Below are 16,976 nucleotides of genomic sequence, written 5' to 3' on the forward strand. Positions count from 1 at the left end.
AAGTAAAATCTACAAAAATCATACATCAGTATTCTAAAGAAATTATGTTTTCCTTAGAAATTTTGTTGTAAATGTAATCAGTATAGAATATTTATACCAATAGATTATAGAAATTTCAGTAAAAATCACGATTTATCAATATTCGAGTACTTAACAGTTAGCCTATGCCATTGTTCTATGGAAATACCAAAATGTTTTATAATTAGCACGATAATAGAATTGCAATTTTCATAATTGCATTATTGTCAGAGCTGCCATTACTCTAAAAATTTATATATATTTTTTTTTTTTCATTTGCTTGATGCTTTATTGATATCAAATTTTCTCCCATAATAAGGTACGGGAAAGGAACATGTATAAGTCGGGTAATGTCACGCATATAAACCATACCCTGGAACATTGTACAATCCACCGATGCTGGACACAGGTCATCCATCAGTCCAAGTACAATGTGCGAGCAATGGCCGTCATGGAATTCAATAAGTGAGTATTTTGGCTGCCACTAGTATCCATAACGTATTTATGCCTGGTTATCATAATCAGACATAAAAAGCTGTCATTCAGAAATTTATTGGTTCTAGAATAATCACCTGACATAATGAGTAAAGGTAAAAGTTATTGTTGCCATCCATGTTAGGCAGATATCTAAAACAATTGAAAACTTCAGACTTTACGAAATATAAACAGCGTTGATGCATTTACTTAGTTGTTACGTCCAAAAATTTCAACGTGTGAACTTTTTATTAAATGGATATAGTTTTCAGTTCATCTGGCTTTTAGATTACATGATCGAACATCAGATTTATCTTCAAAGTTATTCCAATATTTCTGAAAGACTTAAAGCTAACGAAGTAAAGCCCGCTGCAAGCTTATTATCAATTTGCAATTAGGCTTAAGAGATGAATAAAACAAAATTAAAAGAAACAATTTTATCCTCTATTTAGCCAATAGTGCTCAGAAGTCAACATCAGGCCTCTTACCCCTTTTCCAGTCCTACCCGCCTTGGCACAAGCATCAAAAAATTTGAACAAAATGAAAATACAGCTATATGTATTTCAATCTCGATTATACTTTCAAGTTAATATGCTTATGAATTATTGATGTTTTATAAATAATTCCATATGAAAAGCTCCTACCTCACCCCGTAAATCAAATTACAGGGAAAACTCCTACAGAAAGCGAGGCCTGTCTGTAACCCCTGCTAAGTGCGGAGTAGCTTTCGATCGAATCCTTAACCAAGCTGGAGCTTTGGTTCAGATCTACACGGACAGCTCGGTACTAATCACTCACGGAGGAGTAGAAATGGGACAGGGACTCCATACAAAAATGATTCAGGTATCTTAAGGATTAGTCCATTTTAACAAAGGAAACCAATTTTGTTATTAGAGTGACTTATACTGTACTATCCGGCTCTCTCTGAGGGATTGTAGAATATTTGCACTGTTCTCAAGATTCTAAAATCAAAGGATTTTTCTGGATATACCTTCCCTAGAATTTCAAGACAAATCAAACACCAGACTAGTAGGGTTATTATTATTATTATTATTATTATTATTATTATTATTATTATTATTATTATTATTATTATTATTATTATTATTATTATTATCATCAATGCTTTGGGTCATTGATCTTGTAGGAAATTATTTCTATTTTCTTAACAATTTTTCAACAATTTTTCTTTCTAGGGTACTGCATCTGCCATTATCTCGGAGTATCTTTTCATTATAGGAGATCTCCGTAGTTCCAGTTAGTTCTGTAGCCGGTGATTAGTGTCTGCTTTCTTTAGTATATTGAGTTATTTTTTGCAACGTTTCGAGCAATAAGATGCTTGCTCATCTTTAAGCATTGGCAACACTAAATTATGGTGTCTTTCTGGTATCTACGGGTAGCATATTGGAGAATTAGCTAAGCAGGTAGGGTTGCAGAATTCTCCGTGGCAGTGTTGCGCAATCATAATACATATCTCTAAGCTTATTGCTCATTGGTTAAACATGCTCTGAGGCATGTACTAAACCAGGCACACTATCTACTAGCTGAGAAGCTGAAATTTGTGGTGTCATCATCGTGGGTAGATCAATGGTGCACTATAGCAACTTTCTCCTGGTGGATACTAATGCAGTTTTAGGCAGGTTTTTCATTAGCGAATCCTCTGGCATTTGGTTGTTTTCCGTTGTTACAGATGGGATTTCATGGCCTTGGATGGTGGATAGGAGAAGCCTTTCCTTCATAATATTCAGTCACTTTCTCCTGGTAAATAAGGAAAGCCTTAGCTTATTTTAATGTGGACACTTCTAATGTTCTTTGTGCCATGAAGGAAATTATCCCTTGTATTTTCTGTACCATGGGCCTGCAGTGAATGGTACTTGATAGCACCCTGTTGCACATGGCAGGTGAGATGCTTGAAGAATTGCATTGCGTATGTTCACTTAAGATGACTTTCATCTTCTTCATAAAAAGCTCTTTGTTTCTGCCATCTGATAATAGACGATAAAATCAAGTATGTTCTGTAGGTCTGCTGCAATTACATTATCATTGATAATTTCTTTGATAGCCTTCTCATCTTCATTGTAGCGCTCATTCATAAAATCCTTGTAGTATATTTAGATAATTTTTTGAAGATGGATCACGGTGAAATTCATTTTGCCAATTATTCAATCCTTTTATCTCCTCCCTATGGGCTTGCTTGTTTGAATACCACTATTAAAAGGAAATATGTAACTCTGTCCCATTCTTCATGGGTGGCCTTCACTGAGCGGCAATACGAGATTATTTCCTTCAAAATGGGCATTGATATATTTGAAAGATACGGAAGTGCTAAATCTGTTGTAAGTGTTATTTATCAGGATTTCAAGAAGTGGGAAACTGCTTTTGTAGCTGTTCCATGATAAAGTGCGGACACCTGCACTCATTGAAGGTCGACCAAAGTTTATGATTTCCAGGAGGGATGTCCCCTTCATAAAAGTGTTAGCAATGTACCAACCATTTATATCAGGCTCCTATAGACAGGCCAATACAAGATTTTTCATAGCTACTGTATAAATAAGTGTGAGGATGATTGCGATGGAGGGGCAAATGGTAAGCCATACTTTTGTGGATAATTGTGACCTCAGTTCAGGGAAAAGGTGGTTTTCTTCATACAGATTTCTAGGAGTGATCAAAGAGCGCCCTAAGAGAAGTAGATGGTCGATGTATACAGGCCCATATACATAGATAGAATCAATTATTAACGTGATGATCTCGTTCAGGATGGCGATAACTCCGTTGAAAGCATACAATACTGGCTAGTAAAATGCTGATGGAATGGTTTACTCTACAAATAAAGATTAACAGTGATATAGAAAAAAAAAACATACAAAATCAATAGCATTTAAGTAGCGATAATTTTGTATTTAACACGGTTGAAAGAGGGTCTCCTTCCCTATTATTATTATTATTATTATTATTATTATTATTATTATTATTATTATTATTATTATTATTATTATTATTATTATTATTAATATTATTATTAGTAGTAGTAGTAGTAGTAGTGATTAAAAAGATCATACATTGTTACATAATTCATTTTAAAATATAGTTCAGGAGAGGAAGCAAGCCTATTCGTTAAAAAAAAAAAAAAATCCCTTCAAAGAAAGAAGTGGAGGACATTTACTGAATGTTACAGGCAGGTTGTCATTCTTATTATTACTACTATTATTACCATCATTATCAATATTTTTATTCTGCACAGGTTGCAGCCAATGTTTTGAAGGTAAATCCAGAAAACATCCACATCTCGGAGACAGCGACAGATAAGGTCCCCAACACATCTCCAACGGCAGCCTCCATATCATCTGACATTTACGGCATGGCCATTGCCGTAAGTTTTCATTCAGATATTTTCTAACTAACCGATACATTTTGCATTTTCTTTTAACCTAAATAAATGGTGTTATATTGTAATACCTTAGTTTAAAATAGAAATAAGAAAGAACCTTAATATTCTATTCCATATTTTACTTAAGTTTTCTTCGTTTGAAATCGTTTGTATATACACACACACATATGTATATATATATATATATATATATATATATATATATATATATATATATATATATATATATATATATATATATATATATATATATATATATATATGTATGTATATATATATATATATATATATATATATATATATATATATATATATGTGTGTGTGTATATATATATATAAATATATATATATATATATATATATATATATATATATATATATATATATATACATATATATATATATATATATATATATATATATATATATACATATATATATATATATATATATATATATATATATATATATATATATATATATATATACATATATATATGAATAAAATAACCCACAATGTATGAAAAATACATTTATCATAAATACACGGAAAATTGTGTATTTCAATGCATATATATATATATATATATATATATATATATATATATATATATATATATATATATATATATATATATATATATATACATATATTATAAGAACATATAAAATCATATTCTTGCATATATGACGTTGTTCTTCTGATCATCATTGCCTAACAGAACGCCTGCAACGAACTGAATAGACGGCTGAAGCCGTACGTGACCTTAAATGCGAAGGGACAATGGAAGGACTGGATCCGGGCTGCTTATGCCGATCGCGTTTCTCTGTCTGCCACCGGCTTTTACAGGTTAGTTCCATAGCTTCCTCTTCATACATGGTATCATTATTACTTTATTGACTTAATGTTACAAATCTTACAAAGGTATAGATACATCATTTTCTATATAAATTGTATACAATAATCTTGCCCAAGACAGATTTGCTTTAGCAGAAATATATGTCCGTAAAAAATACATAAACAAGCAAACAAATTCCGACTAATAACATAATGATATCACTGCAAATCTATTTATCGCAATTAGTTCCTAGAAATCCAAGATTTCATGTACATAATTATAGAGATCTATTGGGTTTCCTTTATTCAACAAATTTACAATGTCTGAGTAATCAAGGCTAGGATATTTCGCACGAATGTGTGCGCTAAGCGGACAATGTAATAGTACATGTTCTTCATCTTGTACCTGATTTCCGTACATACACAAATACATAACTCACGAGGGATCCTACTCCACCTTCCTAATTCAATTTTCAAACTATGTGACATCAGTCTTATCCTTGTTAAAGCTTGTCTCTTGTAATCAGGAATATACATTTCTCCTTCTTGCACTCTGTGGTGTAATAGTCCCGTGTTAAGTTTTGACCTATATGTAACATACTTCGTTGCATTTAAAGGTTTGTCTCTTATCAATGACCGAATATTTTCTAATGACTGTCTATTATTATCTTCCCTTGCACGTCTCACTAAAAATCTGTTGCCTGGTGTACTGTTACTCCTACACATATCAAATACAAAATGAAAAGGGTTCTTCCAAATCTACATTATCTAATTTAGATGTTAAGACATTTTTCCTTCTTTTCCCAATTTCCTATTATACAGTGTTTAGACCTGTTCCAACTAAGCATAGAAGTACCGATATATTTTTTTCTAACACCAATTAGTATTCTTACTAGTTTACTGTAAGTCTTTTCTGTGCCTCCAACATTCGACGTCAACCAATTTTCAGAGCTGTATAACAGGGATGAAATCACAGCTGCATGAAATACTTTCATCTTATAGCAAAATGGCATGGTTGTGTTTACAGCAGAAAATATGGCAAACTTGTTAACTAACGAAGATGACGACTTATCATGTACATGAAGTACAGATTTAATTTTTGCATCTTCTAAAAACCAAGCCCCTAGATACAAATACTGAGAGCAATATTCATTCCAAGTTACCAAACAGGAATGACTCTTTATCCTTTTTATCTTCATTAATAATAAAATATTTAGTCTTGGGTGAGGTAACCTCCATGTCATACTCTTTACAATAGTCCAATAATACTTCAAACTTTTTCATACACTTTTTGCGCGATGTTGCGACTATAGCGACGGTCTTCCATCAGAAGCAAGGCATGTAATCCTCCCATAAAAAACACCAGTTCCTATTCTTTCTTTAATCACATTTATCCTTTTATCTATATAAATTACAAATAACAAATAGCTCGTTGGTGCCCCTTGTCGCACTCCAACTGACAATTCTACAGTAGCAGGCTTTAAGATGTTTTTGTACATCTGTACATACCCTGGATTGCCGAAAGAAATGAGTTTACCGCACCCTATCGACTTCAAATGCTTTAGCATTTTTTTTTTCGAGGTACTTTATCATATGCCACAAACAACACATACATTTTTTTTTTTTTTTTTTTTTTAGCATTGCACAAAATCAATCAACAAACGTAAAGCCAGTATTTGCTCAACACATCCCCTTCCCTTTTGCGCCCCTGACTGGCCCTTATCAATGGAACACCATAGTGATAATCTATTCATTAGCAGCATATGATATATTTTGGTAAGTGAATTCATAATACTAATTCCCCTATAAATGCTACAACCAAATATATTTCCTTTTTTTTTATCAATGTTATCAGTTTATTACTACACCAATACAAAGGATAACATGTAGCCTAAACAGGAGTTTGTAGTTATAAACTGTAAGAAAGAACAGTTTTCATGAAATAGGTAAAGCTGCAAATAACCCAGGACATATCTCAATAAAAGTCCTATTTTTCATCAAATTCACCACTACACTTTCTAATTCTCTAGTTGTAAAGGGATCATCCAAAGTCGGAGTATAGGGTGCACCACTAACGTCAAAGTTTTCCTCACCCTGGATAACCTTAGAGTTCAATAATTCCTCAAAATAAACTTTAAACTGGGCATCCTCTGGGACTTCACTTTTATCTGAAACATTCCCCTGCCAATCTATGGCAAGCAAAATCACCTTCGAGTCATCATGGCTTAACAAGCGTTTCCATCGAGGGCGCCTTTGGTCCCATTCATACTGGGTATTTAGAGATGTATTATTAGGGGATCTTAGAACATTATTTATTAAGTTAGAATAAAATATTCGGCTAGTAATTTTGAAACATCTTTAATTTGGTCATTGCCATTTTCCAGAGGACTATGAGTGTTGGTAAGGGCTTTAAAGTTCTTAAAATTTACTGACTGATAGATTGGAACCCTCCTTATTGTCTCATTCATTTTGGAACTAACATAAGAAAGTCCAAAATTAGAAGCTCTCTCTAACAATAAACTTGATGACATTTCTTATAAACCACTAAATTCTAAAACAACAGTTGAAAGTGCATGATCAGATCCCTAAACATCGTGGTTTGTCTCAACACTTTGTAGATACCCAATTTAACCCTTGCCTATACGACAAGTTCCCTCCAAAATGCTTGTCATTCACAGCAAGATGATCACCTATTATCAAGTCATTGCTCGTGCATAAGTTTAGCAGCTGTTTATCATTGTAATTTAGAACAAAATCTTTTATCCCCACATATGCATAAGGTACATCTTCAGAGTTCATTAAAGTATGTCTTGAAACACGGCCATTAAAATCCCAAAGAACTAGAAGAACTACAAACATTTGCATTCAGTGAGCCAAACAAAGCTGGTTCAAAATATAACGAGTCCTCAGGGGGTATATACACCCTCAAACACACACTCAGGGTAACATTTCAATCGTGACCAAATTTGACCCTCTGTACCCATATGAACCTTATATACATAGTCCACAAGGGATGATTACACTAACAATGCTATTCCTTCTCCTCTGTCGTTAGAGTTAGAGGGGTTGAGGTAAACAGTATAATCCGGAACACCAAATTTGCAACCAGATTTAATTTCCAATAACCAAATAATATGATAATCAAGAATAAATGACAAAATCCTTTTGTCCTGAAATTTATCTTTAATTCCACAAACATTCCATGAACACAAACTATTACTTTTAAAACTAAAATCTGCTTGTGTATTACCTACAAAAAAACTTGGTACAAATCTATCAATGATTACTCCGTCCTGTAAAAGCACTCGTTCCTTAGCATGATATTGGTTCTCAGGTGCATCTCTCTCTCTCTCTCTTCCTTTTCCAGTCTCTGGAATCTACCAAGTTCCTTTCTTACAGCAGGATGAATGTCCCTTTTCATATAGATGCTAGAAAAATGAGGTCCAGCTGCTTTCAGGTTTTTTGCTTTATCCAAGGTAGCATTCCTTCTTTCTTGACTCTCCACCACTAGAAGAACTGGTCTCTTTCTGCTTGCACTGGCTTGTCCTAGCCTCTTGAGACTCCAATCATTCACGTTGTAGTCTTCATGGTAACCAGATTTGCCCAGCAATGTTTTTATCTTCTCTGTATTATTATTACCAAAGTGAGTAATATCATCCTCCAAAATGCAAGTGAGAATGAATTTTTTTCTGATGGTCTCTTGCATCTATAGACTCGAGAAATCTTTGTTGGTGATGGATCATTTTGAATGCTTCATCCAACCTCGCAGTTAACTGCATCACCTCCTGTTTTATTTGCTTGACTTGTTCAATATCCTTTTCCATATTTCCTCCAATAAGATAGCATTTGATGGATCATTCCTCTCCGTGTGTATAATTGTTATTAGAGCATTTTTTAACTGAGCATTTGTCAGCTTATTCACCTGCGTCTGTGTAAGACCCCCAATATTATCCACAACGTCGTGTGACATCATGAACTTGCAATGGTTCAGTTAGTCTTCAATTAAATAAACAAATTACAGAACACAGCAACAAACTGTGGTTACCATAGCAACCACGAAAAAAATCGTTGAGTAGATGGCTGGAAGTATCCTTTGGTCTTTTTTGGGCACCAAACTGAATAGTCTAAATATAATGCCACCAACACAGCACAAGGTTCACTGAAACTTTAACTGTCACTAAATTGGTCACAACAGGCAAATTAATTCACCAGACTACGTATCTGTTTACATTTGCTTAGCCTTTCCATGTTCGCGTGCAATTGCTGACTTGATTCTCTCTTAAAAGAAAACATCTAGTGTCCACAAACCTTATGCGTTTGTGACCGACTCCATCTCTTCGAACTGTTTGACAAGCAGGTTCGACAAGCGAGTTCGACGAATCGTTCGACCGTGTAAACACCGCTACATTTTGGATGATATTACAGGAATAACGGACAAAAGCTGTGCATTTAACTTTTCTATGGAGCATGAATTTTATGAAATTATTGAATATATCTCTTGAGGAGTAATTTATTTAACTGCCCGGCCAGCTTCAATTATGACACTTCTGGATACATTAACTTTCCAGTTAAGGAAAGGCGTTATTTTGATTTCAATGGCAATGGTAACGTCTTTGTGTTTTATATTATAAATAGTCATTTAATATATTTAATATATTATCTGAATTATGAATGCTTCTTACCTCCTCGTTTATTTTATTTCATGTAATAGGGATATATTCTCCTATTTATTTTCCTTTCATTATTCGCGGAGGGTAACTAAATAAAAAAGATTATTCGTAAGAAAGAAAATTATAAATTGGCAATAAAAAAAAAAAAACCTAAAAGCTTTATCTCGAGTAGGGCATGTCATTTTTACTGCCAAATTCTTAAGAGACAGCTTCTTCCACGTGTCCGTCTGTTAATTTTTTTTTTTTTTTCTTTTTTTTTTTTTTTTTTTTTTTTTTGGTGGGGGTGGTGTTAGTATCCCGAGAACTATAGCATATATGAAAGGAAATGTAGATAAAAGAATAGCTGATTGGACATGAATCATCATACAACTTCCGTCTTTCTGTGATAATACTTCGTGCTTCGTGACTGAAGATAGCTCGTCACGTGTTCGAAAGTGAAGAATAAAGTGACTTGTCATGCAGGAAACTGATAATCTCGAAAAAGATAATCCGACACTTCCGTACTCTTATGGTGAAACTATATATTTTTCCACCCGTGTTAAGACACTTGAAATTCCCCATATTAAGCCATCCCTCATTTCCGAAGCCCCGCAGCAATTGTAGACTGCTGCCTTGTTACAAGTTCCAATGTCACCTTGGGGAATTCAACAGCAGAACATGGTACCGGTAATGTTTCGTATTGAGGAATATGACAAGAATTTCAATTATTTTTATTACTACTACTTTATTATTATTATTATTATTATTATTATTATTATTATTATTATTATTATTATTATTATTATTATTATTATTATTATTACCATTGAACAAACGTTCCTACAGAACCTGCATAGAAATCCTCATTTGTCAAGAGAAGAAAACACAGATGAAATTGCAGATCAAAAGTAATTAAATTGCAATAAATTTGTATATTCATTCATAAATTCAATAACGGTAAATTCTTACTTATATCTTTCTAGTATTATAAGTTTGCTCTTAGATCCTACCATACTGGCAATGTTATAATAGATCTTGCTGTTATGTCACCTAAGTTCTTGAGTTTTGAGCACGAATAAAGAATTGTATCTTAAAGGTGTTTAACAAATTTTACCGAAAATGGTGCATTTTTGCTGCTTATTCAATTTCTGAGTTGTGATACCCTAACAAGGATAAAGGGTTCGTGTATTGCCATGATCAGCAAAGCTGTACTAGTCAGGGACAGTCATACTAGGTTGGTTTGCCGTGAGCGTGCTGACGAAAATCTCGTACCATCGCCGATCTGCAGTAGCCAGCGTGATTATGAAAAGTGGCCAAACCCCACACATGGATGAGAATATGTCTGAGGCCTTTGTCCTGCAGTGGCCTAGAAACAGCTGTATTTGTTTTATATGCAGACACACACTCATACACAAACACACACATAATATATATATATATATATATATATATATATATATATATATATATATATATATATATATACATATATATGTGTGTGTGTGTGTGTGTGTGTATATATATATATATATATATATATATATATATATATATATATATATATATATATATATATATATATATATATATATATATATGTATGTATATATATAAATACATATATATATATATATATATATATATATATATATATATATATATATATATATATATATATATATATATATTATGTGTGTGTATGTGTGTGTGTTATTTAGATGTATTCCTCAGTATCTCAGATGTCCTTGCTCACCCTGCATTCAAGAAAGTTAAATATTTTCGTTTCCATTTGATCAACCATAGTAAAAGGATTTTTAGTCAATTTCTCTTCTGTCTGTAAAATGAATTGCTATAAATGCCTGTAGATATAAAAATTCTTAAAGAAAATGAAATACCTGGTTGTGATTTTGAGATGTTTTTGTAGTTTAATACTCCGCCCAACTCTAAAGAAAATACTACAGTCTATGAGTGAAAATGCAATTCTGCATATTTCGGTGTAGTAAACTATTACCTACCTCAACTTCTTGAACTATATTTCAGAATCGATGAAGTGACTGATTATGACTTCGAGAAGCAAAGTGGCCAACCATTCCATTATTATACTAACGGTGCTGCCGTCACCGAGGTCGAAATCGATTGCCTGACTGGGGATCACACGGTTGGTAACTCTGATTGTCCTATGATTCCTTGTTAATGGTTTGCTTTTGACGGTAATGTCTGCCTTTACCAGTTTGGGAATACCTTGCCTCTTGTTGATGGACATCTTTTTGCAATATTTTTCTTTATTTGCTTGCGTTCAGCTTGTATATTCACAGAAGCTACAGTTCTGTCTCATGATTATTTTATAATTTAATTTTTCCTATATTTTTTGTAGCAAGAACCGTTTCAGGGTGTATCTAAGAATTTTTCTCTTTCAATTCTTTATTTCAAAGTAACTTACGACTAATTAAATGTGATTGTGTTTTTGAAAAAAGGTAAATCTGGAATAATTAAATTCCGATGAATATTTTCTGTTTGAAGTTTTCTCTATGTCACTGGTAGGCCTACAGTGTTAGTTAACTTAGTTTGCTGTTCTCAAATGAACACTGTTATGTTTAGACATGTAGGCCACGTTCTTGTAAGACCTTTTGACTGAAGGGGCAATAATGAAAATTTCAACAGATTTTGCGCACTGACATTGTGATAGATCTGGGCAACTCACTCAACCCAGCAATAGACATTGGCCAAGTGGAGGGGGCTTTTCTTCAAGGAGCTGGACTAGTTACTCTGGAAGAGTTGAGATACTCACCGGAGGGCTCTTTGTTGACACGAGGTCCAGGCGCCTACAAAATTCCGGGTTAGAAGCTATATGTGATAACCTTTTCAGAGCTTTGGACAAAATTCAAATACTGTGATATTGTTATACTAACTGGCCCAAATGCCCGGAATTGTCTTGTATACTATTAATTAACTTAACATTTAACCTACTTTTCTTTGCAGGTTTTCAAGATATCCCTCAGGAATTCCACGTCTCATTGCTTGAAGGTGCTCCGAATCCTTTTGCCATTTATTCATCAAAGGTAGGCTCCGAGTTAAGAGCAGGTTGTGATATATGTCTTAGACTGGCTGATCATCTATTCCAGTACACCCCTTCCCAATACTTACAAAGTTTACCAAGAGGTTTATTAATCATATTTTTCTTTCGGCTTCTCCCATTCAGAAGTCGCCACAGCGGATGGTGTTTCTATTTACTTCTGTCTAGTAATGTCACACCAGCTGCCCTCATATCTTCATTTTATTGAATCCATAAGTCTCCTCTTAGGCCTTCATTTACTCCTTCTACCTGATGGCTCCATGATCAGATTCTTCCTCCTGACATATTCTCCCTCCCTTCTCTTCACTTGGCCGAACTACCTTAGTCTTGCTTTTCTTGCTTGATTTCCTAACTGATTGAGGTGTGCAGTTCTTCTAATGAATTTTTTTTCTGATCTGGTACCTTCTCATTACCTCCATGTAGAAATCCAACATTTTCTTTTCCACAACTTCCATCTCTTCTTCCTGCTTCTTGATTAAAGGTATGGTCTCCAAACCATACAGCATAGCTGGACTTACCACCTCCTTATAGGTATTTCCGTTCAGACTTCCCGATTTCCTTATTATCGCATACTACACCTGATACTCTTCTCCAGCCTTCCACCTAGCTTCAATTATCCTTCTCACACCTCCCCATCCCACCCAATATCACTCTATATAGTTGAGGCCACATATTTACATTCATCTGCTTTTTTCAGTTATATACCTTCCAGTTGTACTGCATTCTGTCATACCCGTCCTTAACAGATATATATATATATATATATATATATATATATATATATATATATATATATATATATATATATATATATATATATATATATATATATATATATATATATATATATATATATATATACCGTATCTTACATTAGCTGATTTTCATAACCCTCCTCTCTAGCGGAGTGATATGAAACACGAAGGAAATGCTGAAGGTCCTGTATGTTTATTTCAACCTGTTCTTGACTATATTTCTACCCTCTCCACTTTTATCTTTTTACTAAGTTGCCAGCAACAACAACACCATTAATAATAATAATAATAATAATAATAATAATAATAATAATAATAATAATAATAATAATAATAATAATAATTAGCTTAAGTATGTAATTGTGTACACAGAGCCACAAGGGTAAGTTCATAAATTAACAAAATAAAGAAATAAACAGATAAATAGCAAACAGGATAGAGGAGATACAGCGTTATTCTTGGCATAAGTTGTTGTGCCAGTGTAACTCAAAAATGGACATTAACCTAAAAAGCTGTGTTGTATTGCATTATCTTCAGTACAGAGTGAATGATGTGGAACGATGGGGGTTAGTCTTCTTGAATGTAAAATATGACCAAACTAATGTAGATGATAAACAACGTATGATTCTCCCCAGGCGGTCGGAGAACCTCCCCTTCTGCTGGCAACCTCAGTCTTTCAGGCCATTAAAGCAGCAGTTGGGGCAGCGAGAGCAGAACAGAACCTCAGCCTGGTCTTTAGATTGGATTCCCCGGCCACTGCAGAGAGGATACGAATGGCATGTCGAGGACACATTTTAGAAAAACTTAATAAAAAGGTAATCTCATCTCCAGCTGACAGTTTATTATAAAAAAAGATATCATGTGACTGTTGCCATCCCAAAAAATTAGTATTTGAAAAAGATACCAAATAATCATAATAAAGAGCATCAGAGAAATAAGCTCTGGAAGTCAAGTAGACGCCATAGCTATCTATTTCATGTATGCAGATCAGTAGAATAGTCCTATGCGTATTCTCTCTCTCTCTCTCTCTCTCTCTCTCTCTCTCTCTCTCTCTCTCTCTCTCTCTCTCTCTATTTGCGTAACAAACAAGCATTCTTGACTACTCCTTTGCCAAATTCAAGCCTTTCTATTTTTTTTGGAGAATAGCAACACCATTCCTTCTCATATTTCCATTTTAGATGAGTCAAATGTAGTCTTTGATCTCTCAAAGAAATTGATTCCGTCAGGGAATTATTATTATTATTATTATTATTATTATTATTATTATTATCATTTGCTAAGCTATAACCCTAAATGGAAAAGCAGGATGCTATAAGCCCAGAGGCCCCAACAAGGGAAAATAGCCCAGTGAGGAAAGGAAACAAGGGAAAATAGCCCAGTGAGGAAAGGAAACAAGGAAAAGTAAATATTTTAAGAACCGCAACAACACTAAAATAAATACTTCCTATATAAACTATAAAAACTTTAACAAAATAAGAGAAAGAGAAATTAGATAGAATAGTGTACCCGATTGTACTCTCCAGCAAGAGAACTCTAACCCAGGACAGCAGAAGACCATGGTACAGAGTCTATGACACTACCCAAGACTAGAGAACAATGGTTTGATTTTGGAGTGTCCCTCTTCTAGAAGAACTGTTCACCATAGCTAAAGAGTCTCTTCTACCCTTACCAAGAGGATATTAGCTACAGAACAATTACAGTGCAGTAGTTAACCCCTTGGGTGGAGAATATTTGTTTGGTAATCTCACTGTTGTCAGGTGTATGAGGACTGAGGAAAATCTGTAAAGAATAGGCCAGACTATTCTTGAAGGATTCAATGTAGTACTGTCTGGCTAGTCAAAGGACCCCATAACTCTCTAGTGGTAGTATCTCAACGGGTGGCTGGTGCCCTGGCCACCCTATTACCTACGATCATGAAAACAAGTGATGGAGACTTGAGATGATTTGGTCCCATTTATATTGCAAGATATGAGAACAAGGTAGAATTTCCGAAATGTTGATAAGGAAATGTAATACTAGAAGTTTTGCAAGTTTATGAAATTAAAAGTATTGAAACAAGCTTAAGAAATAAAAGAAAAATATAAGGGAAATTTCATCTTTTAGAGAATGCAAAAAAAAAAATAACGAAAGAAATTTTCCGATTTAGTAGTAAAAGAAAAAATCAAAGAACAAGAAAAATTCTAAGCTTAAATAGTATGCAGTTCAGTTCAAGGGACTTCTCTCTCTCTCTCTCTCTCTCTCTCTCTCTCTCTCTCTCTCTCTCTCTCTCTCTCTCTCTCTCTCTCTCTCAAGAAATATAAAGGCGCAATCCTGATTTTTGTGGACCTACAGTAACTGTCAAAGATTTTATTTTCATATACTAGATATCAATATAATACAATACTTTCATCTTTGGTAATTAACAAATTAAGGGTTTTGTGAGGCATCTTTTTTGCTAACTGTACGTGCCCGTTTTCTTCTTCTTCTTCATCCATGAGAGTACTGCACATCAAATTATTCTTCGAGAGCTATTTTGAGATGATATTATCGTGATTAGTGTTTCACAACTCACCATTTTCTTCTCCCAAGTAACTATTCCATTTGTAAGAAAATTGGCATACTGGAAACATTAGAATTTAAGACCTATCTAGTAACACACTTTTATTGGGCGATGGGATTGACTGGAAACTTTTTTAAAATCATCTGCCGAGTATCAAGCAATTCTTATATTGTAACCCTGAAAACCTCAATGATTGTAACATTTACTCCCTGAAAATACGTTAATTGATCAAGTACCTTCTTGAGATAAGTATTATAGTAAGACGGATAAAGAATCTTTTAATACCGTCCACACACCTTTACTGAGGTAAAATCAACATTCAAACTTTTGTTTAAAGTAATCATTGCAAATTTTGACTAATCACGCGGCAATTTTATTTCCCAGATGGTGTCAGAAGCGACTTCAACAGAGAATCCTTGGTCGGTGACAGTGTGAGCTGTTGCAGTGTTCCAAGAAAATATTGTTAACATCTAGGATGAATTTACACTGCATCGATCTGGTTTTGTCTTTCAATGTCGGATTTCATCTATGTCATTTGACGACTTTATGATTGATTTCAAAATCTGATTCCAATCGAAACAATTGAGACTTTCATGTTTGCATTTTGATATGGTAGTGCTTTTCAGCTAATAAGAATTGCGTTTTTGTATGTTCATTGTACGTTATTTTGTTTGATTTTGTATAACTGACATCTAATATTTTTGTAAATAAATAGCATGCATATCTTTACATAAGATATATAAAATAAAACTTTTGTTTCCTTAACATTTTTCCAGTTTAGGAATGAGACCCAGAAAGTGTATAATTGACATTTTATTTGAAAAGGAATGAACTTGTAGTCAGCAAATGGGAAATACGGCATGACAGTTTTGTTACCTTTAATCATTTGCCTGAAAATATAAAATGAAACTTCAAAATGGCTGGAATTATGAAGAAATCAAGTGACAAGTTTGTTTTAACAAGCATCTCTTTATTCCAATGTTTTGTTTCAGCATATTTTGACTTCCAAAGTTTTGTCACTGTTCTTCACAATTTCCATTCAAAATAAATTAAAGTTCAAGTGGCGGGGTTAGACAGAGGCTAATCTGTAACTTGACATAGTGTATTTCACAAAGAAAATTATTGCAAGTTTTTGAGCACACTTAGATTGCTTTAAAGTCTGGAAAATTATCAATCTTATCCATAAAATACGTGCTCTTATCAAACATTGGTTAAATCACTTATTCTTGAGCGAACAAATGG

At 33.6% G+C, this 16,976-nt stretch overlaps 1 protein-coding gene across 1 annotated transcript in view; it reads left to right on the forward strand.

The window, feature by feature from the left end:
• LOC137615285 (xanthine dehydrogenase/oxidase-like) overlaps positions 1-16,446 on the forward strand; it is a 194,477-nt gene extending 178,031 nt beyond the window's left edge. The window contains exons 20-28 of the mRNA XM_068345018.1: positions 338-483; positions 1,161-1,335; positions 3,734-3,862; positions 4,603-4,730; positions 11,408-11,525; positions 12,029-12,203; positions 12,347-12,426; positions 13,831-14,010; positions 16,119-16,446. Of these exons, the coding sequence (XP_068201119.1) occupies positions 338-483; positions 1,161-1,335; positions 3,734-3,862; positions 4,603-4,730; positions 11,408-11,525; positions 12,029-12,203; positions 12,347-12,426; positions 13,831-14,010; positions 16,119-16,169 (1,182 nt within the window). The 3' untranslated portion in view covers positions 16,170-16,446. The remainder of the gene's footprint in view (positions 1-337; positions 484-1,160; positions 1,336-3,733; positions 3,863-4,602; positions 4,731-11,407; positions 11,526-12,028; positions 12,204-12,346; positions 12,427-13,830; positions 14,011-16,118) is intronic.
• The last annotated feature ends 530 nt before the right edge of the window (positions 16,447-16,976 follow it).

The sequence above is a fragment of the Palaemon carinicauda genome, chromosome 21 (genome assembly GCF_036898095.1).
Source record: "Palaemon carinicauda isolate YSFRI2023 chromosome 21, ASM3689809v2, whole genome shotgun sequence".
In the NCBI taxonomy this organism is placed as follows: domain Eukaryota; kingdom Metazoa; phylum Arthropoda; class Malacostraca; order Decapoda; family Palaemonidae; genus Palaemon; species Palaemon carinicauda.